We start from the raw sequence: 24,216 nt of genomic DNA, 5'->3' as shown, positions 1-24,216 counted from the left end.
CTGTCATTTTGAAAGAAGCTTATTACAGTAAAGTTCAATAGATTTAAAATATTAACTACTGAGATTTTCTCTAGTGTACATAAATCAAGGTAATTACTCATAGTAACTGATATCATCTTTTTAGGTATCAGTTAAGTAATGGACAATGGTAATCTTAGGTAATGACCACTGTCAAATTTTATTAAAATTTAAAATAAGACCCATAAGAACTTATCACGTCAAATGATAGCAGCTGATTCTACGAATAACATACTTTTCCCTGAATATTTAAAAAATAAAAGGAATTCCAACTGTCTCCCCACTGTTTCAAGTTTTTACATATACTACAACGTTCTTCTACAAGCATTATACTTTTCTTTAAATCTTGTTATTTACCTTTAAGATTCCAGTCATACAATTCCAAAATATCTCTGAACAGGAATAATGAAAAGAGTTCAAGTCCTTTCACACAAAAATTCTGAAAAATAAATCAAAATCAAATTACTGTATTACTATAAATGTATATTGACTGAGGTTCCACTTGTTCTAGTCAAGCATCTTAAAAGTGTGTATTAAACCCATACTAAAACCATGTAATTTCCCAAGAAGTTTGGCCACTGTCCTACAACAGTTCATTGACTTGAGACATACATGAAGCAGGCAATACTGCCATTAGCACTCCTACAAAAATGGAAACTCAGTCCTTGCAAACATACAAATAAAACATGAAGTTTAAAAACTAAAATCTCATTGTATTTTTCCAGCCAATTAAATTTCAGAATCAGAATTTCCTGGGGATTTTTTGTTAATTTAAACTACACATGCACACGACACTGGTCGGCTCTTCTAGGTTTGACCCCTCATCCCACCCCTGCTTACTCTCACCCTTCGAACACACCCCGAATCACCATTACAATTACCATAAAAAGAGATCTTCTGTGCCAAAAAAAGTTCAAATTTTTTCCTAATTTTTAATTTTTTATGAACATATAATATATTTTTATCCCCAGGGGTACAGGTCTGTGAATCACCAGGTTTACACACTTCACAGCACTCACGGTAGCACATACCCTCCCCAATGTCCATAACCCCACCCCACTTCTCCCAACCCCCCTCCCCCCAGCAACCCTCAGTCTTTTGTGAAAAAGTTCAAATTCTTAATAAAGGCAAATAGAGGGCTAAGAAAAACTACAAGACTTTGTACCAAAATTTCTCCTGCAAACAAGCTTAACAGATGATATATTTACAAGTGAGACTTGTCTCATAATTCTTCCTCCTACTTGTCTTGCTCAGGGTTCATAAATCACCCTGTGTGAGATCACGCCAGAAGTCATCAACTTTTACAATAGCAAATGAAGGCTTATGACCTTAAAAATCAAAAGGAAGCAAAAAAGCCCTTCTAAGCTGGAGAATGAAGGGGCGGCCCTTTCTCTTTAATTCTTTTTGAAAGACAGGTAGAATTACCAGCACGTGCTCGGAATGAAACAGGTGCAAACTAGGCCTGTGTGTCACGCTCATCAATCCCCCTCAGTGCTCCACTGCCCACGACAGAGCTTCACTGTTAAACAAGGTTTGCAAGAAGAGCCGGGGGCTCAGGAAATCGACCCCAACTCAACAAATGTTAAGTGCACAAGCTTGTTTGCTGTCTAGTTGTTATTTCTTAGTGTGATTTGTTGACACCACTAAATTCAAGATCAGGCAATGAATCATTCTGAGATTCACATTAATCTTGCTTTGGAATTTTAAATCTCTTGCATATATTTAGATAAATCTGCTGCTGAGCATCTGCAATGAAAAACAATTAGGAAAAATATGTAAATACATGGGAAGAAAAATGAACCAAGCATTGATCTTGTCATTGGAGATAATGAATAAGATTATTCCAACAGCTATCAGATTTGGTTTCACTGTTCTAATTTCCCCTCTGATAACGACCAGTAGCCAGAATCTGTCCTCTATCCAAAACAAACTGGAAACAGATGTAATGTTAGAATCAGCAGATGCAAGACGAGAATTAAGTTCAAAAATAGGTCAATAGAAGTTGAAAATGATCCAAATTTTAACCTTGCTCCTAGAACCATAGCTCACTGACCCTTTCGACAGTGAACACCATTCTTTGGGGGCATTCTTATGGCAAACAGCCAGAGCTGGCCAAGTTCAATGGTTTAAAGATTTAAGTGTGAAATAAGCAAAAAGAGCAAACTACATCAGGCGGTTAAGTAATCTTTTCTCTTACCTCGGGCATCATCTCCTCAATGAAATGAATTGTGTAGTCTATGTTGAACCTGATTACTTTACACAGTGGAATCTGCAATAAGAATGAGAGGTTCAGTTCTGTAGTTCCCTCCTGCAGGCTCCCAGTGCACATGTATTTGCTCTCTGGCCCACAAGGCCATGAACCAAATGAGAAGGCTTCACCTGAATCCAAGCTGCTAACAGTACTGAACATGAAGCTTTGACCACAACTGCAGGATATGAATGGCAAGAACCCAGCTAGCCCAGCTTCTATAGGAAACCTGCATAATGTTGGTGCTTAACTGTTTTAGCGCACTCAACTCGGGCTGCGTATCCCGCTCTGCAGCAAAAGCAACCCTGGTAATGACGGTGCTAATAGCTAACACCCACTGGGCCAGGCAACGTCGTGCTGCTTCAGAGGGGCGCACATGAAAACACACCCATCAGATAGGCACAGCTACTATCCCCACAACACAAAAACATAAGAACCCACCAAAACCAAACATATCACCTCTAAGGTACTGATAAAACCACAGTCAAACATTTTTTTTCTCAGGTTTTCTTAATCTTTCAGAATCTTTAGCTCTTCAAGTAGATCAGGGATAGCAGGATGACAACCCCTCGGTTATGGATGCATCAGTCACCAAAGCGCACTCAACTCGGGCTGCGCATCCCGCTCTGCAGCAAAAGCAACCCTGGTAATGACGGTGCTAATAGCTAACACCCACTGGGCCAGGCAACGTCGTGCTGCTTCAGAGGGGCGCACATGAAAACACACCCATCAGATAGGCACAGCTACTATCCCCACTGTACAGGGGAGAAAACTAAGGCAGTGGCATCAGGTACCTTGCCTAAGGTAGCTGGCAATAACATCTTGCTCTAGACCACAGCTCTGATCCACCTCTCATTACGTACATGGTCTGATACTCAGGGTCTGTGTGAAAATGAAGGCAGGCCCAGAGGAAATAAATCCATATCTATCTTGTTTGGTCATCAGATGCTAGCCCCATGCCTACACATAATGGGTTTCCCATAAGTGTATTTTTCAATGAAGGAAACAATGAGAGAGAACCTGTGAGGTTACTAAAGTGGCTTAGCAGACAAGCTGGCAGAAAGAATAGACTCAGAAGCCTAGAGATGTGTTAAGTAGGTTTTCTGGCCATTCAATCTGTCCATAAGATGATTTTATATAGATGTAATCATTTTTATAAACCACAGCAATCAGAAAGAAACAACTTTAATTCTACCAGCAAAAGGAATGGCAAGAAAAACAAAAATAGTCTTACAATGCCATCTACTGGAAATCTTTTTCTCAGAAATAAAGTTTAGTTCTTTGGTACTTTTCCCTTTCTCTCTCTTTTTTTTTTAAGGATAGTGGCTAATCTGAATGAAATTTATAATTAACTTTAATAAGAAATCCATTTTCAATATTGCAGTAATGAGTTCTAAATGAACTGAAGTGATATACTAAGGCCATGATTATTTTTAAGTTATTATTATAATTATTTAAAAATATTTGAGAATTCCAAATATGTGTACTATTCATACTGTTAAATACCTATCCTTTGTTAATAACCTGTGTTACGTCCGTAGTTACTCTAAAATAAGGCACAGCCCCTACCTTTTTTAAAAGATAAGGATCTAAAAAGGAAGGCAGGCATGTAAATAATAAATAAAATATAATGTATATAATGTATTAAGTGCAATTAAAAACTCATAAGCAAATAAAATAGTATAAAGTACAAAAGAACCAAAGAGAAGGTAACATTTGAGTTGAGTCTTCAAAGACGGGGAGAAATTTTCCAGGCCATCCAGAAGAATTAAGTTGGGAAAGAACAGGTGTTTAGTTTCTAACAAGACGGAGAACAGGGAGCTGAGGGAAGACAAAATCTCTTAGCTGTTCAGGAGTGAAATACATGGAGAGAGAGAAGCAAGGAGGTTCTAGACAGGAAAAGTATGAACTATGTGATGCAGATCACATAAATTACATTAAGGATTAAGGACTTCTCCTTACAGCAATGTGAAGTCACCCAAGTACTTTAAGTGACAGACTATCATAGTTTACATATTGGATGGGCTCTTGTGTCAACAGTGTGGGAATGGTTTATAGTAGAGCAAGGCAAGAGACCAGAAGACCAGACTGGAGTCAGATCAAATAGCCCAGGAGCCAAATGAATAGAAGACTGGAAGCAAGGGAGCAAATTTTAAACATGGGAGAGGTTACTGAATTATACAATGACCATTCTGATGTGGAAGTGAAAGACAAGAAAGAAGAGAGAAAAATTCAAGATTTCTGGCCTAATGACAAGATAAACCACAATGGCATTAATACAAAGATATTCATAGGGTGTCCTCCAGGTATCTCAAACAATATTCGAGGAAGAGGACAAGTTCAGTTTTGCATAGGTTGAGGGTGAGGTACTTGAGGGGCCATCAAGGTGGTAATGTCCAAAAGGCAATCTGAAATGTGTGTGGAGCACAGAGCCATGTCATAGCTATAAATACCAATTTGGTGGGAATCAGAAGATGTGAAGAAAAACTGTGGGTGAGACTGTATTACTCAGAAGAGAGCACCCAGAAAAGGACAGAGCCCTTGGGAAGTCAAGAGGCAGATGAAGAAAGAGCAAAAGTTATTCCATCCACCATGCACAAAAGGAACTCAGCTAGATGAATTATGTAAGGACAGTCATTTCCCCATATCGTTTCAACTAGATTCCCTTTTTGGGATTCCTTCTTTGAGCTCTTCTCTTGTACATACCTTATTTTCTTTTGGGCTCTCATCCATACCACCAGAACCCTTCTGAGCTACACAAATCTGGAAAAGCCAAGATCTTCTTTTCTATTCACTTTTATCTCTCTAAGACTCAAAGAGAACTTGTCATTTTTCTACATATGGCAAGCTCAATTTTTGAAAGATCAATGGTCACTCAAAAAATATAAATGCCTAGCATTTCCTAAAACTTGTTTGAATACTGACTGACTGACATTAACTCTTAGCTCATCCTCCCATAAAGAAACAAAGAACCCTCCAGAAACTTCTATATCGAACTCTACTACTTGCAGGTGCGGAAAGGCTAAATCCAGGGCAGTGAGGCCACTGGAAATGGAAAGCCATCTAAAAGCAGGGGTTTTTTTTTTTTGTTTTTGTTTTTTTTTACGCTTTTGAGGATGGGATAAGATATTATGCATCTAATACATGTATCTTTATAACTTTATAGTTATGTTGTCAAAGCCCTTAATAACATCAGGTATTCTAAGTAATAGTAATTCTGCTATGTAAAAGGATAAAATGCTCCCAGATGCTCTATACCTAGCCAACAAGGCTTTCAATCCACTTCAATTCAAGATGATCTTAAGAAAACTTGTCAGAAGTAGATTGGTTGAGATTCTAACATTACCATCATTTGCATGCCCTTCTTGCTGCTACGCTCTCTCTAGCAAGAAAATGAATCAGATCAGTAAAGCGATTTAATAATTCTTTTTCTGGGAGACTACTTCAAATTCAAGAGGCCTTTGATGGATCTGATCCCTATGAACTGTACAACATTGAGCTTAAAACTCGATTTATTTTATCAACACCTCTAACATAAATGATGAGGCTTATCTTCTCATTACAGAGTGAAGTTCTCAAATTTAGAGAACTTGAGTATTTATATAAAATATATGCCGAAGCCAGGAATTTTCAGTCCTATCTTTCATTTTGTAACAGTAACAATTGCAATTAACTGAGCATTAGCAGTCTCTTAGTGCCAAGCCTTGTGCTGACAGGCTTTAAATAACGCTCAAAGAATCACCTCTCTAAGGTCACATAAATATTAAGAACCGGTTTAAAAAAAAAAAAAAAGAAGTCTGTCTGACATCTTATCCAAAATAAGAAGTGACAACATGGAGGCACCTGGGTGGCTCAGTGGGTTATTCAGCTCAGGTCATGGTCTCAGGGTCCTGGGATTGAGCCCTGCATCAGGCTCTCTGCTCAGCAGGAAGCCTGCTTCCCCCTCTCTCTAGGCCTGCCTCTCTGCCTACTTATGATCTCTCTCTCTCTCTCTTTCTCTCTGTCAAATAAATAAATATATAATCTTAAAAAAAAAAAAAAGTGCCAACATGTATGCCAAAAACGATGACAAACACTTCATGTGTCATTTATTTTTTGCAGAAACCGGTAAGATTGCTACAATACCTCTATCTTACAGATGAGAAAATCAAGGATTATAAAGATTGAAATGTCAAATCATACAGCTAGTAAGTGAAATTCACTAATGTTTAAACCCTGGTCTCTCTGAAGCCACATTGCTTTCCTCCTTTGATTAAGGTGATCCTAAAAGTTAAATGAGATCTATTATTACTTCTAAGGAAATAAGAGATAATTTTAAATATTTTCATGGTAACTAAATTATTTATATTTGCAAGCCCACTGAGGGAAAAAAGAGAAAAATGCATTATGTGCGAGGAGCTAGACTAGAGGACCTTCAATGATCTTTCCCACTCTGAGATTATGAGCTCTGGTGTAACAAAGGTTTTGAGTGCCTAAGACATTTAAAAAAAAAAAAAAAAGGCCAAAAAACCATCAAACTTCAAAAATTCTTAGTGCCTTTTCATAAAGACTGTTAAAGAATTGTCCAATACAAAACTCTATAGCTATGTGTGGTATGGGATGTTACTAGACTTAACTGTGATCATTTTCCACTATGTACAAATGTTGAATCATTATTACATGGTATACCTGGAATTAATATGATGGTATGTCAATTATATCTCAAAAAACATGGTCCAGGGGCACCTGGGTGGCTCAGTGGGTTAAAGCCTCTGCCTTCGGCTCGGGTCGTGATCCCAGGGTCCTGGGATCGAGCCCCGCATCGGGCTGTCTGCTCCGCGGAGAGCCTGCTTCCTCCTCTCTCTCTCTCTCTGCCTGCCTCTCTGCCTACTTGTGATCTCTGTCTGTCAAATAAATAAATAAAATCTTTAAAAAAAAAAAAAAAGGTCCAATGTGAAGCACTTTTCTATATTAGAGTCTACACTGGAGGTAGAGGTAATATGTATTATCAAACAATTTTATGTTTTTATTTAGAATGTCATCACCTTCCATAGAAAATTCTCTAGGATGAAATATATTGTGGAATAAGGAAAATTCCACTAAGAAAACAATTTGTTTTAAATTACTACCACTACTATAGAATCATGTCTATTACAAAGAAAAAAACAAGGACAGAAAGGAATAAAGTCAGGCAAAAATTTTGTTCCTTACTCTCCAGTGGAACAGAACTTCACGTTTTGAGTAAACAACACCTAAATAACTTTTTAAACTGTGGATGTAATTTCCTATAACCAATTCAGAAAGGATTAAAGAACACTGTTACTTTGAATGCAGATGCACCAAAGCTATCATTTCTTAAGTTCTCTAATAGCATCTGGACTGGGTAAAGTATACTGCTATAGTCTGAGCTGCCAGCAAATTCTACTCTATGTCCAACTAGAATATAAAATAAGACAATTCCCAAGACCGTTAGCTTTGAGACAGCAAGATTTTGACTCACAGATACAGAACTTCCATTTGAACCAATTACCAATAAAGCAACTTTAATACTGGTATAAAAATATCACAGATCTGTATGTCAGACAAAAATCTCTTAAAGAAGATATAGTCCTGGGATTCGAAAACAGAGAATGTAGGAAATTAATGCAGGTTCCAGATGACCCAAGCATAACTCTCTTTCTTTTCCTATTGCTCAAACACTAGATGATAGCTGCTCCTTAAAACTTTCCAACCTCCTTTTGAAGGACACCCAACCCAAAATAGCTTTGACACATTACTCCACAGTTTATCCTTCTTTTTCAATCTTTCACACTCTCAAAATGTTATTCTAACACATGTTTACTTACACCATTTAATGTGGACCAAACCTGTGACTCATTAGCACAGATGTCACATCCCCACCCCCGACACACACTGCCGCAGACTTCCTGCAGCTCACGCAGAGGGACGCAAAGTAAATGTTACTTAAAAGTCAGAAGAAAAGAAATTTATTTTTGACTTTCAGAAACAAGAATGAAGGGAAGGAAGAGAATACAGGAAAGGAGAAAGCCAGCCAATTAGTACATACTTACATTGGTCAGGGGGGCATGTGCAAACATAGAAAATCCTTCAAAGATATACTCATGATCATCATATTCTATAACAGTTGGCCTGTCAGTCTAAAAGCAAACAGAAACACAAAGTGTGAGCTTAAGAACACGATTTGCATGTACAGAAATCCATCGGAACACAAAGGTACCAATAGGAGAAATGTATGGACTCCACAAGCAACGTGAACATTTTTCTAAACAACCAGGGAGAACTTTATACAAAAGTTTAATTTTAGGCGGAATTCTCTAGCTTCAGTAATATTTACATATTGAGACCATCAAGAAGGTTTATTATGGGTATCATAAAGGGGAAAAAAGGCTATATGGCTTTATTTTCTACGAACCTGTTTTATTTAATCCTACAATACTATTACATCTATTCTTACTGACTGTATTCCCGAACTAAGGAAAGTTCCAATAAGAACAAGACAATAGCACAGTTAATTCAAAGCTCAAAGTGGAAGAAGACTCAGCATCATGATAGTCAAGACTAGTAATAGCCTAGAAGGCCTCTGGAACCAGAGGCTCAACCCCTCACAGCTCCATTCCCAGGACCTCCAAGGAGAAGCCATCCCACCACATAATAGCAACAAATCAATTCCCACATGATGTGAAAAATTTTAATTATCTGAAAATTGAATCTGTAGTTAAAACATACAAATGTTAATTCAAGCATACGAGATTCTCTTCCTTATGCTATTCTTACAGACTACCATTTTTAATCCTAGATGTTAAATATGGAACTAATTATCAAGACTAGTAACCTAAAAGACACTTTTTTAAAAGGATTTAATTTATTTATTTGTTTCAGAGAGTGAGCAAGAGAGAGCGCTAGAGAACATGAGAAGGGGGAGGGGCAGAGGGAGAAGCAGACTCCCCGCCAAGCAGGGAGCCTGAGGTGGGGCTCAATGCTGGGACTCTGGGATCATGACCTGAGCCGAAGGCAGATGCTTAAATGATTGAGCCACCCAGGGGCCCTAAAAAACAGTTTTTTAACACAGGTACTGAACATTATTCTTTTAAACCTTATATATATACAGGGGTGCCTGGGTGGCTCAGTGGGTTAAGCGTCTGCCTTCAGTTGAGGTCACGATCCCAGGGTCCTGGGATTGAGTCCTGCATCGGGCTCTCTGCTCAGCAAGGAACCTGCTTCCCCCCTCTCTCTCTGCCTTCCTCTCTGCCTCCTTGTGATCTGTCAAATAAATAAATAAAATCTTTAAGCCCTATATATATATACAAAGAACTGGAGGAAGGTGCTAAAGAATACGCTCATGTACATTAGTTGTTTTGTCAATATTACCATTACTTTCTATTTCAGTAATTCTAAATAAAGCTAGTGTAAATTAAATACAATGAAAAGAACTTCTGACAAAAGAAGGTATAGCCACTTTGGAAAACAGTTCGGTAGTTCCTCAAAACATTAAACACAGAGTTACCACATGATCCAGAACTCAAGGCCTAGGTTTGTACCCGAGAGACATCCACATAGAAACTTCTACACAAGGGCGCCTGGGTGGCTCAGTTGGTTAAAGCCTCTGCCTTTGGCTCAGGTCATGATCGCAGGGTCCTGGGATCGAGCCCCACATTGGGCTCTCTCTGCTCAGCGGGGAGCCTGCTTCCCCCTCTCTCTCTGCCTGCCTCTCTGCCTACTTGTGATCTCTGTCTGTCAAATAAATAAATAAAATCTTTCTAAAAAAAAAAAAAAAGAAAGAAAGAAAGAAATAAACTTCTACACAAACATTCATAGCAGCATTATTCATGACAGTTTAAAAGTGGAGACTACCTAAATGTTCATCAGCTCAATTAATGAACAAACAGAGTATATCCACACAAGGGAATATTATTGGTCCATTAAAAGGAATAAAGTTGGGGCGCCTGGGTGGCTCAGTGGGTTAAGCCGCTGCCTTTGGCTCAGTTCATGATCTCAGAGTCCTGGGATCGAGTCCCGCATCGGGCTCTCTGCTCAGCAGAGAGCCTGCTTCCCTCTCTCTCTCTCTGCCTGCCTCTCCATCTACTTGTGATTTCTCTCTGTCAAATAAATAAATAAAAATCTTAAAAAAAAAAATAAAAATAAAAGGAATAAAGTTTGGGGCGCCTCGGTGGCTCAGCTGGTTAAATGTCTGCCTTTGGCTCAGGTCATGATCCCAGAGACCTGGGATCAAATCTTGTTTGGGCTCCCTGCTTAGTGGGAAAGGCTGCCTCTCCCTCTGCCTGCTGCTCCCCCTGCTTTGTGCTCTCTCTCTCTCTGACAGAGAAATAAAAATCTCAAAAAAGAAAAGAAGGAATAAAGTTATATGTTACAACATAGATGATCTTAATAACATTATGCTGAGTGAAACAAGGTAAAAAGACCACATTTTCTAGGATCCCATTCATACGAAATATCTAGGACAGGCTAATGATAGAGACAGAAAGTATCTTAGCTATTGAAGGCTGAGGGATATGATAGAACTGACTGCTAATGAGTACAGGGTTTCTTCTGAGGATGGATGATGAGAGCATTCTAAAATTAGATTGTGGTGATGGTTTCACAATTCTGTGAAAAGAATTCTATCAGGAAATAAATACACTTTAAATGGGTGAATTTTACAATATATGAATTATAACTTGATTAAGTTTTTAAAATATGTAATTACTAATTGTCTAATTTTGAAATTGAAATCTCTCAATGATAGAAGTAATAGAATTAATAACTTTCCACTGTGAAAAACAATAAAGAACAGGAGGCCAGCAGACAGTCATGCACACTGTCTAGGTGTAAATCCCCACTCAGCCACTTACTACCTAAATAATCTTCAGTACGTGACTGAACCTCATCTATAAAACATAGATTACTGCCCCACCTGTATAGTGGGGATAATAATTCTCCTTCACCAGTTTATTGTGAGAAATAAGTTAACACATGTTAAACATTCAGAGCAATGGCTGATACCATAGTCAATAAATAATTAGGTATTATTATTACTGCCATAAATACAACAGACCTTCTTGATTGGGTCACTAGATAATATATTAGTTATTCCCTGATTTTTAAGAGACGAGAAAGGTTCTCCACATTCTTCCACCTCCACAGTTCCAATGAAGAGCTCCAAAAGTCACAGCTATTATGAATATGGCTATTGTGAGGTACTGAAAACATAACTGATAAAAGGTATAGAAAGTAGTATAGTGAGAGGAAGCAAAATAAGAGTGATTACGATAATGGCCAATTTTATCAACATAAAAATAACATTTTTTAAAGAAAATTTAACAACTGAATTTGTACTGAGCCTATTCACATTTTAACCTATCTGAACACATCAAACCTATTTACATTTTAAAATAAATGAAATCTGATTTTGTTAGGAACTTACCAAAAAGTTTGTAGGAGGGGAGACTGTAATTCGATAGTGGAAAAGTCTGCCAGCATTGTTGGTCATGGGACGACAGGGCTTGATGGCCTGAGGGGGGAAAACAAAAGTGAGTTTAAAAGTAAAGTAGCAAAATATTTTTATTTAAAAACAGACTACATTTCTAGATTTGCATCTGACAAAAGAGGTTTTATGTGTGTTCCTTCGCAGGTTGGTAGGAAGAACAGCACCATTAACTAGAAGAATAAAAAAGGACCAGCTGATCACCAGGACTCAACGTATTTCCTCACATGCATGCAATACAAGGGGTTCAGGTAACATAAAGATCTTTCTAGATCTCAATTTCTAAGACTATCTTCCTTTTATTTGTAACATAACACAATACTTGACCTTCGGCTAAACTCCCAATGTGCTTAAAAAAGGGGTGGGGGAATCTTAAAAGTAATAGGTTTTGATGGGGGGGGGGGGGTGAAAGGACCATTAAATATGCTCAGTAAAAACAGAAGGGACCAAAAATGAAGGACACATAAGAGGCAGCAGAATAGAACAAGCACGGAGTTCAAGATGGGAAAAAGAAAACAGAAACTGATGCTTTTTTTGCTCTCCTTTCTTGGATCACCACCAGGTTGACAGGGGCTTTGTTGAGGCGGCCTCATAGTTCAACTGATCCTCTGTCCAGTCCTGCTTACACATTCCTTCTCTCACAGGTAAAGTTCTCTAAGAAACATCAAGCACCCAAACTTCATCTTAGCATCTATTTCTGGAGAATCCAGGGTGTAGCTCCAGGAATAATCCAAGAAAGCAGGAGATAAGATAGGACTTTGGAGCTGAAATTACTTACCATCCACTGGCAATGAGGACCCCATCATGGTGGGAGGTGAAGCCCCCAGCACCAGATGGCAGACCAACAGAAAACTCCCAAAGATGATGACTGGGGAGGGTGTACCAGTGGAAGCAGGTGCGGTGAACCAGGGATGTAAGATTATGAGAGAACGTGTGCTGCCAGGATAACAGGATAGGTGGCTATTGCTAAGCACCCCTAATGCCCTACCATGTCCCTCAAACTTTAGTGTGCCTTGAAATCACTGGAGGGCTTGCTCTACCTCAGACTGCTTGCTTCCCACCCTTAAGATTTCTGATTCAGCAGATGAGGCTGGCTGAGAACCCGGTTTCTAAGGAGTTTCTAGGTGAAGCTGTAACTGGAGAACCACTGCTCCACAGAAATGTAACAGGAGAGGGGGAGGAAAGGCAACTGGAAGCCAGACGGACTGCTGGAGGCACACAGTGAAGCTGTCCCCTGCACTGCCAAGACCAAACCCAGGGACAGAGATGGTTGGACTTCAGAGACAATTAACAGCCAACAGGGTAGATCTGTTATGCCAAGGGACAAGACCTGGAAACCTGAAATGAAGACATACAGGTTGTAACTCCCCAGACCCTTCTAAATCATCCATCCCCTCAGAGGTGGTCCAACCCTGTCTATTAAGAGCAATGACTCACCTGTATCTAAAGGCAATGGAAGACCCTGCAAGGCAACCTTGCCTCCCCTCAAATGGTCTCCCCTCCTAGCCAACAGACCTACAGTTAGGGTCACTTCACAGCATAACCCAGCTGGGGGGGGGGTGCTCCGAGGAGAGATTATATCTCAAAGGAACTGCAAGAACTAGCCCGCATGAGCCAGCAGCAGGAGGCTGCACAAGACCGGACGCTGAGAGTGCTTGACCAAAAGCACCAGAACATAAAAGTGGTTAGGGAAGAGTTCACTGACTTGTGAGCATTCAGGATTCGGGACACCAGATGCCAGGCCCCCCTACTAGGATGTCTCCTAAAAGCAAGAAAAAGCAATGGTCCACAATAAGTGTAGTTAAAATACCAAAAGTGCCATGACAGAAAAGGAAGTAATTCAAAGAGTCAGGAAGAGGGCGCATTAGAATGGATATACTATCTGTGACTAAAAAATATACCAGATTATCATATTCCATGGGAAGGCCCTGAGGACTTGTCAAGGCCATCTACTAGGGGCCAAAAGGAATGTGCTGGGGAAGGGACACCAGCCTCACTAGGAAGATCAGTGGTGGCCTCCTCTGCAGGCCAGGGCTGACTGTAAGAGAGGCTGTCACAGAGCAGAGCTTGCTGACAGCAGTGGGGATGAAAGGACTCTGAAACAGGGGAGTCAGGATGATGGGACTTAATTGTGAGAAGCCGGGTCTCACAGTATCATCATAACCAGCAAGATCCAAGTGGCAACTAAAGGGGTCTGGCCCACAAAAAGTCATGGAAGCAGTTCATAGAATACAGCTGAAAAGAGTAATACTTAGTTTGTACCAACAGACGAAATCAAGAATGGTTAACCAAGGGCTGGAGATAGGTTGCTCCAATAAAGTCACGATCCCTTTCCCAGTTCTAGATCTATAATAGGAAGGGCCCTACAACACCATTGCAAGCAAAAATGGTCATGACAACCCTGTCCTCCCCCAAAAGGGCCTATGGCCATGTACCCAAAACACTGTACACGGGGGAAAGGGGAACCGAGATTGTTCAAGGAATATTGGACAGAGCATCTGAATCAACACTGTTACTCAGAGGAGGCTGAGTACATCACTTCAGTACACATTATAGAGTTGGTGATATGAAGCCAAGGTAAAAAAAAAAAAAAAAAAAAAAGGAATCTCAGTCAAGGTCTTGTTTCCAGTAGGTCCCCTGCATCCACAGATCTGCCCAGGAGGCGTTTCCCCTGGCCCCTGAAACATTTCATTGGAACTGACAAAATTGGTAGAGGCACCACCCCACACAGTCCTTATTCTGTGGAGTAAGAGCCATCATAATGGAAAAGGTCAAGCAGAAGCCATCGAAATTCTACCATCGCTGACACAGGCACCAAAACCAAGATCACTCTTAGGGGATGGTATAGGATCCAAAAGACACAGGGGTGACAGTGTTAACATATCTTTAATTCATCAATCTGGCTTCCGGGGGCAGGAGTGGGGGGGAGGATCCTCCAGGATAATTAGAGACTACCACAAGCTCAGCTGTGCCATACACTACAGTTCAGAGCAGACTCGTAGGACCTCACGTGCAAAGTGATTTGCTGAATATATTCTTTTCCATCCCAATAGAATGAGGATAAGACACAGTTCACATTCTATTCTCATTCACAGAGAAAGGACATTTACAGCTTTGCTGCCAGGCTGTCCTACTTCTCCCACTCACTGCCCCAACAGTCCAGGGCGCTCTCGACCTTCTGGACGTGCTGTGGAGCATGAACCTTCACTGCATCTGTGACTCGATGTTTATCAAACTAAAAGCCTCGGCAAAGCACGCATGCTCCAGAGGGTATGGGAGACCCCCTACAACGATTCAGGGGCTACCACAGCCACAACCATTTTTAAGAGCCAGGGATCTGAGTGCCAAGACATCAGTCCACAGTAACAGACAAATCACTGCATCTTCCACCTCCTATAGTGAAGAAAGCACAGCACCAGGCAGGCCTCTCTGGGAGGCAGGCTAACCCCCACCTCGGAACACTGTGCCCACCCAGTCCTGGAGCGGCACAGAAGGCTGCCAGCTGGGAGTGAGGTTCCCGTGGAAGGCTCTAGCAGTTCCAAGCTATAGCGCGAGTAGCCCTGCTGCGGGGGGCCATGTAATTCAGCAAATCCTACATTGCTGGTGGGAAAAGATGCTGAGGGGAGTCTGGCCACACAGGGAGAATCACAACGCTGGTATCTGGTGTTCTGGAGCAAAGCCATGCTGTCTACTGTGAAGAACAACAATATGCCTCTAAGAAACCACCAGTGTGCTACCGGCCAGGGGAGACACGGAAGGCATGTGGCTGAACAGCCCAGCACGAGCTGGGTTCTGTCAGTCTGACCCGGGCAGAAGTCTGGAAGGGACCGGCAACCATCCGTCCTAAGATGGGAGCCTGCACATCCAGAACCAGGCACACGCAGCAGCAGCAGGCACAAACAGGCCGCAGGAGCAGGTGTCCCTGTCCCACCAGCACCCTCACTCAGCGGCTGACCGAGGACTGAAGGATGAAAGCAGAGGGAAAAGCCCAAGCTGGGTTTGCAAATAAGTCAGTCAGGGGTCAGGGAGCAAGCCGAAGACGGACTGTGATGCAGCCTCATTCAGGGAGGAATCTGAAAGACAGTAATGAGGGAAAGTCTTTCTAGTGAGCAGAGTTTCAGGCAATGTACCTGGTCATCCACTTTGTGTGGAAAGAGAAGTAGACTGAGGTTAGAATATAGATGGACTCATGGCAGAAGCAAGTGGCCATGCCAGCTGGTCAGAGGCCTAGAAGGAAAAAGATTGGAAGATCAGGGATAAGAATGTCTTGGGGCAGGGGCACCTGGCTGGCTCAGTCGGTGGAGCATGTGCCTCTTGATCTTGGGGTTGTGAGTTCGAGCCCCACAGCGGATGTAGAGATTACTTAAAAAAATTTTTTTAATTAAAACCAAAAAAGGTCTTGGGGTAGACGTGTGGGTGCGTAAGTGGGAGCGAATGCGACAATCTCTGTATCACGTGTGGGTGTACACTGAAGAGCACAGACCATGGAAGAGGTACTAAACCACCTCACTGACAAATGACTCGGCCAGATGGGGCCAGCCAGCCTCAGTCGTCAGCACCCAGAGCTGACAGTCTGGGCACATGAATGAAGGGGCCACAGCAGCACAGGCAGAGGATTCTCATGAGCCCAACATCAGGGACCTGACTTACCTTGGCTAAACTAACAGCCAATACTGAACATCCAACAGGCCATCTACAATGACCAATGATGAACCCCCAAAATGCTCCTCAGTCCTTGAGAAGACCAACCTGCCACTTAGGTAGTTGGCTACGTAGGCCCCATTCACCTTGAAGTTTGTCTCACAGGAACAAACATGTACTCTGAGTATGGGCTTGCCTCCCACCAGTTCTCAGCCAGCACAGCCATCCACCCAGATCCTCCTTCAAAGGGCCTGCTGCCCAGCTGTCGAGAGAGCAGACAGCCTACAGCCACCGGCTCCTTCAGAGTCAGCTTCTGCTATAGAGCCCCCACCCCAAAATCATGCCCTTCCCAGGGCAGCCACTTTGAGGACAGAGGGCAAAGAAGGTGTGAAGGCTAGGCCAGCTGATGCAAGACAATTCCAGTAATTGTGGCTTTATGAGACCTGTCAGAGGGGGACTTCTCCTGCCTCCACTCTCTTCTTGCCTGATCCCTACGAAACATCTCATACTGCAAACTCTACTGCAGCACCTGCTTCCAGAGACCCCACCTGAGGCACAGGCGTGGACACCCACAAAGTGCAGATCCTGTTGCAGTCCCTTGCTACACTTGCGGACACCCAAAGACAAATGAGGTAAAAGCAAAGAAGCAGTTAAAAGTATCCATCACTGCCTCATAGTCTTTATTTTCATTACTATTATGGTCTCAAACAAGTCTTCCAGAGAAATTAAGGATTTACACGTACTATGATTACACAGAGTATGATGGATCATTAAGTGATAATCTGCCTTTAATAACATAAAAATAAAAGATGGCAGGGGGAAAATAATTGAAAGGGAGCAATTACATGAATCTCTATGATATGAAGAATTCAACTCATTCACTCAAACATATTTGGAGTGTCCTTGATGAACCAGGGGATGGGGTCAAACAGTCCGTGTGCCACTCACAGTTTAGTGGGGACCCCAGACTAATGAGGATAACAGCACACCCTTATAGACCTATATATCCCTAAGGGAAGAGAAAATGTGCCTTACCACAGCTTACTTAGTAAGATCATTTTTCCAAGGCCATTCATAACCATTTATAATAAAATCATGAAAAAAATTACCAGGCGTACAGTTTTAAGATATTTAAAATAACAACAAAACCCCCTCAAATATACCCTGCCTGTTTTAAACAATGAATCTTCCAAAACTTTTTAAAGTTCCTTGATAGCATTCCCCACTCTACCCCTCAAAACCCAAGTACTTTTCTTCTCCAATTATCAGTAACGGAGACTATTAGGGAAGATAAAAAAAAGACTATTTCGATGGTATTATTTCATTTGTGGGAAAAGAACAGCAACAGCATCTGTCTACTTCTGGCTTCTCAGCACTTACAAATATAATAAGCCAAATGAGTTACCTCTTCTCCGGGATAAATGCTGTGCCTGATTCCTGTGCGTCTGGCTTTGGCACTGCATTTGCAGAGTGGCCCATCATTCATCTGTCAGAAACAGAATGTAATTCTTTTTTATTGGGGGGGAAATCCACACCATGCACAATGAGGCCTCCGAAACTGCGTGGGTTTTAATGTCACAAGTATAGGAGCTCCGAAGAGGCTGTCACGGCTAGAAGATTAAACGGATGTTCCAAAACCAATAATGCTGCAGACTGTCTATAATGTCTGATACAGAGAAACCATATGACGATGCTGGATTCCCGAGTTATTTGTGCAGCCAAGCAGAAAATATCAATGTCAGTGCACTGTTTACCCCCATCTTCTCCTACGACTTTCCAGTGTGTTTCTCCTGCTTCTTATTCCAGAAAAATGACTCTTTCACAAAAGAAAAGCATATTTTATATCCTGAAGGAACACACAATGCTCTGAAGGTGACCTGCAGATTAAATGTTTCCAAAAGGGAAACCTAAAGCTATCTAAAGCAGAGGGGGGGGGAAATCCTACCAGAAGCAGAGAAACTCAATGCTAATCAGGTGAGCCAATGTCTGCTTTTTCACCTGAATTCCTTTTACTGCCATAAACTACACTCACATGATAGAATGAGTGAGTAATTGCTGAATGCCTCTTGGATAGAAAGATGACTGCTAAGCATTAGGGAGGAAGGAGGGTGACAAATAACTCAGGGTCTATGTATTCAAGGAATAGTTACTTTAGACAGGAGAAATAACATACATAGGATATACTTAGTAATTTAAAGAAAAAGGGAAAGAGTCCATGTGAACTATACCATACCACTGTTTTTTTGTTTTTTTAATTTATTTATTTGACAGAGAGAGATCACAAGTAGGCAGAGAGGCAGGCAGAGAGAAAGGGAGAAGCAGACTCCCTGCTGAGCAGAGAGCCCAATTCAGGCCTCTCTCCCAGGACCCTGGGATCATGACCTGTGCCGAAGGCAGAGAGGCTTAACCCACGGAGCCACCCAGGCGCCCCACCACTGGTTTTAAAGGAACAAAATGTGAAGGGCGAACAAGACAGAAAAAGAAGATGGCTATTCTACATGAGGCAACACAGGAGGAAAGAAAGGGAGGGAAGAAAGCCTACGTTATGCTCCAGGGACATGAGACCCATCTAAACAGAATTTATATGAGCAAGAAGACAAAAGATGCTGAACTGCGGTCCAAATCATAAAGGGCCTTAAAAGCCAGTTTCATGAGTTTACTCAATACAAATGGTAATACTCAATCAAAACAGAGACCAGAGCATCAGTTGGAAGAATGGAGACACAGAGTTCCATTTCTCACTTTCTTTGTATTTATTAAAAATATATAGATGTAGGTATATGGAACTAACAAGTAACACACCAATTTCCTTAAAGTTCTAGGGCTAAATGTCTCAATAAAACTTCAAACACAAATATTAAACTGAAAAATGCTTTCTTTATCCTTTTGGGAAACCTAAAGCTTCAGGCGGCACTGCAGAGGGATAACACTGCTACCTAAAAAAATCACATTAAGATATTATCCAAAGTAACATTTGGCAAACCGAGTTGTGATGGGCTTCACCCACATATCACAACACTCCAAATGCTGGTCAGTGCAGAAATCACTTTGTGCTCCCTGATTTCCAGAAAAGCACACAGACATCCTACATTCCCGTCTTTTACCAGGGTCTCGGGCCCCAGGGCAGCTCAGGCTTTACAAGGCTCAACTGTACAGACAACACAAACCAAACATAGTAAACAGAGGGGTGAGCTACACAGAAGGCCTTTGTAAATCTCTAATAAAAATAAGAACATACAAGGGCACCTGGGTGGCTCAGTCGGTTAAGCATCTGCCTTCAGCTCAGTCATGATCCCAGAGTCCTGGGATCAGCCCTGCATTGGATTCCTGCTCAGCAGGGAGCTTGCTTCTCCCTCTCTCTGCCCCCTCCCAGCTCATTCTCTCTCTCTCTCTCTCTCTCAAAGAAGGAAGGGAGGAAGGGAGGAGAAACGTATAGAAACCAAGGGATAGGCTTCTTGACAGAACAACAGAGTGTTAAGAAGACCACATATGGGGAAAGGGGTATGACAACTAATGGACACAGGATTTCTTTTAGGGAAAACAAAAATGTTCCAAAATTAAATTATGATGGCTGTTAAATCTCAAGACTACACTAACAAAAAATGAATTGTACACCTTTAAGTGTGTAAATTGCATAGTGTGTGAATTAAAACTCACTAAAACTGTTTAGAGAGATCATATGCATGGTTAATAACATAAAGTAATACTCAAAATGCTTCACAATTTTTAAACATTTCTAGTCAATTCCAAGAGAGCAAAAAGTATCACAAAAATAAATTTCTGTCAGGCATTCCACCTATATTAATTCTAAAGAAAAAAACCATTCAGATAGCTGTCATCTACCAAGAACCAGAAGGGCATTCAAATTAATATAGAATTGTATGCATTTATTTATAAAGTATAAATTTCACATTATCTTTTGATAGGCATATGTTTTATTATGCTTAATAACTTCGTGTGCATTAAAGATACTATTTTTATATGTATTATATATTTACAAAGTACAAATCTTTTATAAAGATACTATTTGGTATGAAGTTTTACTTCATAATAAAACAGTAAATAAAAATAAAAATGATTATGTCCAGCTATGACACCATTCGCTCAAAAGTGCTTAACAAGGAACAGAACTTACAAGGAATTGTGACTATTACCAACTAAGAAATATGAAGTCTTACAGGACTTAAGACATTGTTTACTATATCGCTGCAAGATACCTTCCAGATGAATTGCTTTTAAAAAGACCTACAAGTGCTCTCTCCCGCAGCCTACCATTAGTCTCCTTCCATTTACTGCAGGTTTAATGAGGCAGCACCATTATCCTGCTCCCTAACACAGAATTTACAAACATCGTCAAACATGATTCAAGAGACAGTTGCTCTGGTGCTTATGCTTTGGACTGAACTCTGAAGCTGAAAAGAAATAAGCTTCAAGGTATGACACAGAACCCCAAGAGTAAAATTCAGTTTTCATACCAGCCAACATGCATCTTCTGAACCTGGAGTCATAAATGTGATGTGTGGGTCTGCAACCTTCACAGCAAGAACACAACATAAAAATATGCGTACCTGCCCTGGGTCATTGTACCAAAGCTCATCATGCAGTCGGTCAGGATGGGCCTTTTTGCGCTTGATTTCTGCAATGACGTCAAAAACTTCAGAGTCTGAGCTGCTCGAACAGGTGCTGTCCTCATCAGACTCACATTCGGATTCACTCGAACTCTCTAATATAGGTCAGGGGAAAAACAGAGAAGATGAAGAAATTCACAATTGTTTATTCTTTCAGCAAACATCTGGGTGCCTACCCCACACCAAGCACTCCGCTAAGCCCATGGATTATGAAAATATTATTATGAAAATAATAGAGCCCATGGTGCTAAGTCACAATCTAGCTATGGAAAAAATGGAAACAGTTTCAGAGAAACACCTAATGAACAATACCAGAGACAATGCAAAGCACAGTGTTAGTGTGGACTCTCACATTTTAAAAAATGCAGTAATTCAAAAAAGGCCGAGTCCACCCTGACCCAGAGGGTCCCTGAGACTTCCTGGAAGGGGTGCATGTGATCCAGACACACAGATGGGGCAGAGACAGGCTGATGAGGGGCTAAAGGGAAAGGAATGCAAAGGGGGCACTCGGACCAAAGTATGGAGGATAGAGCCCAGGCAGACTGGCTAGAGCAAAGGCCCCGCAGAAAAATACCAGGAGATAAGGAGTTCGGGTATCATAAATGCCAGAGTGAAGGCTCTGATTACCAGACTAAAGATTTTAGATTTTTTTCTCTCCATAGGAGCAAAAGATGGTTTTAGTCCTTGGAAGTGACTAGATAAAAAGACTGAGAAGTTTTCTAAGTGAGGTAAGCTAGTCACAAAAATACAAATACTGTGTGATTCTACTTCTAGGAGGTATCAGACTGGAGTTCAAATTCACAGAAGAGAAAGCAAAATGATGGTTGCCAGAAGTTAATGGGAAGAGGGACTGGGGAGCTGTTTAATGGGTACAGAGTTTAAGTTGAGCAAAATGAAAGTTCTGGAGACTACACAACAATGTAAATGGTCTCAATACTACTGAACTGTATATTTAAAAAGTGGTTAAATGGTACACTTTGTGTAATGTGTACTTTACCACAATTTTAAAAAACAGACTTAGAACTTAGGTTAATCCTACAAGAGATTAACGTAATATAGCATAGTAATAAAACCCAACACTTACACAGCTGGATTTTTTAGTGTATTGCATAAGATAGATGCTATTGTCTTCCTTCTTTTACAGATGAGAAAAGTAAGGCACAGAGAGATTAAATCATTTATCTAAGGTCACATACCAAGTGGTAGAGCAGGGATTTGAACCCAGGCCAGCTGGTTTCATCAGTGTTTTTGCCCAGCGTGGACACTACCTTTCAGCTGGGAGACACAATGAGGATGCAGATGAGAGCCAAAGAACATGGAAAAGGCATAGTGGATGCCTCATCTGTGACTCGCTTTCTGTTAGGGGCTAAGGCCTCAAAGTGGTAAAAAGCAATTTCTATCCTCAAAGGTCTTAGCATCTACTTAAAACCTCAGAATACACATGGAAAAATAGACCACCATATGAGAAAATTACGGAAAGTATCCGTGTGAGTTGAGAGAAACCTTCGATCAGAGCTGGCCTAGCACTAGCATTTCCTCATCAAAGCAGGAGCCCCCTGGCAGTGGAGAGGGCCACACAGAATGCCTGTCCATGAGTGGCACAGGCACAGAGTTGGGGTTAACAGGCTCCTGCTTTTGGTGGGGAGGCTGGTCTATGGTCCCTTCTGATTCTAAGACTAGACAATTCTATAAGGGACATGACTGTTAACATGCCCTGCAAATGAGATCTCTTATTAAGTAAGGAAAAATAATATCAAAAAAGAGAAAGTTCCATTGTTAAGTTTTTTGCTGACCATAATTAAGGAAAATAAGATGAAAGAAGAAATTTCAATGTGTGACTCTCAAGAACTCATCTCCAAAGTCAAGGTTTCAGCAATAACAAGAGTCCAGGGTCTTGGTTTAGAAGTTGGTCCAAAATTGGTGACTCACCCAAATCTTCATCTAGCTTCGTCTTAGGAGGCTCCCACGGAGGTCTAGCGGCTTTGGCCTTTTCTTGCCTACTCCCCAGCTCTTCCTCAAATTTATCGTATAAGTCACGCAGCCTACTTGTTCCAACCACAGTAGAATCCCCCTTTGAAAAAGAAAGGATCAATATTAGGAACTACATCAACAATAGCCATACCAAAGAGACATAGGACTTCACAAATAATCAAGGATTTGTAACAGCAAGATGCCATCTCCTTCAACTTAACAAACTTTTAAAAACAAAATTCCTAATACTGGCAATGGTGTTCTGAAGCACATACAACATTTATGGCTAACACAATCCTCATGAAAATGCACTCTGCCAACACTGAAAAACATAAGAACTGTTCATTTATGCCCTTCTGATATGACAAAATAAATCATGACCCCTGCCCCACACAGGATATCATGATAGCTGACACTCTCCTATGGAACATACACTTTCCCACTACTAAAAATATCTACTATAAATATCCTGTGGAATAAAGAAATCACAGGTATAAAAGACACAGCATAGGGAATACAGTCAATGACATTGTGATACTATCACATGGTGACAGGTGGTGATAGCTACACTTTTGAGCATAACATAAGGGAAACAGGTTGTGTGTTGCACACCTGAAACCAATGTAATATTGTCAACTATATTCAAATTAAAAAAAAAATTTTAAAAAGGAACATCTTGGTAGCATCTAAGTGCCAAAGACAGGAGTACCTGCGTGGCTCAGTTAAGAATCTGCCTCTTGGTTTCAGCTCAAGTCATGATCTCAGGGCCATGAGATTGAGCTGAGCATAGAGTCTGCTCAAGATTCTCTCTCTCCTCCCTCTGCCCCTCCCCTCACTTGCGCACTCCCTCTCTCTGTAATAAATAACTAGAAGCTTTAAAAAAAAAAGGAAGAAGTTAACATCTTTTATATCCTCCCCCACACACATACGCCCCATAAATACAGGGACACAGACACACACGCACATGCGCATACACTCCACAAACACAGGGTTCCACAATGCGTGTCTAGAGGAAATTCTCCACTTTGCCCCACTCTCTCTTCCTAGGTTGAAATCACTTTAAATGCCATACTCTTCAACTTAGTAATTTTGAAAATGTAAGGGCCAGACCTACCAGACATAAAAAGCAAACTAAAGAGAATCCTAAAATCTGGCTGTCCCGAAAGAGGTATTGCTTTTTCAAAGCCTCAACTCATTACCGACATCGGCAAATCTAGGCTAGTTGACAT

The 24,216-nt window shown here is 41.0% G+C and overlaps 1 protein-coding gene across 14 annotated transcripts in view; it reads right to left on the bottom strand.

Moving 5' to 3' along the window:
- The window catches only part of DROSHA (drosha ribonuclease III), a 119,584-nt gene that overhangs the window by 78,264 nt on the left and 17,104 nt on the right, over positions 1-24,216 (bottom strand). For all 14 annotated transcript variants that reach the window (XM_082724516.1, XM_082724512.1, XM_082724505.1 and 11 more), the window contains 7 exons: positions 22,946-23,087; positions 20,957-21,111; positions 17,794-17,874; positions 11,688-11,774; positions 8,317-8,403; positions 2,216-2,287; positions 376-457 (listed from right to left, as the gene is read on the bottom strand). In XM_082724516.1, the coding sequence (XP_082580642.1) occupies positions 376-457; positions 2,216-2,287; positions 8,317-8,403; positions 11,688-11,774; positions 17,794-17,874; positions 20,957-21,111; positions 22,946-23,087 (706 nt within the window). The remainder of the gene's footprint in view (positions 1-375; positions 458-2,215; positions 2,288-8,316; positions 8,404-11,687; positions 11,775-17,793; positions 17,875-20,956; positions 21,112-22,945; positions 23,088-24,216) is intronic.

This window comes from Mustela nivalis (genome assembly GCF_964662115.1).
Source record: "Mustela nivalis genome assembly, chromosome: 3".
NCBI lineage: Eukaryota > Metazoa > Chordata > Mammalia > Carnivora > Mustelidae > Mustela > Mustela nivalis.
This window is presented reverse-complemented; position numbering and strand designations above follow the sequence as displayed.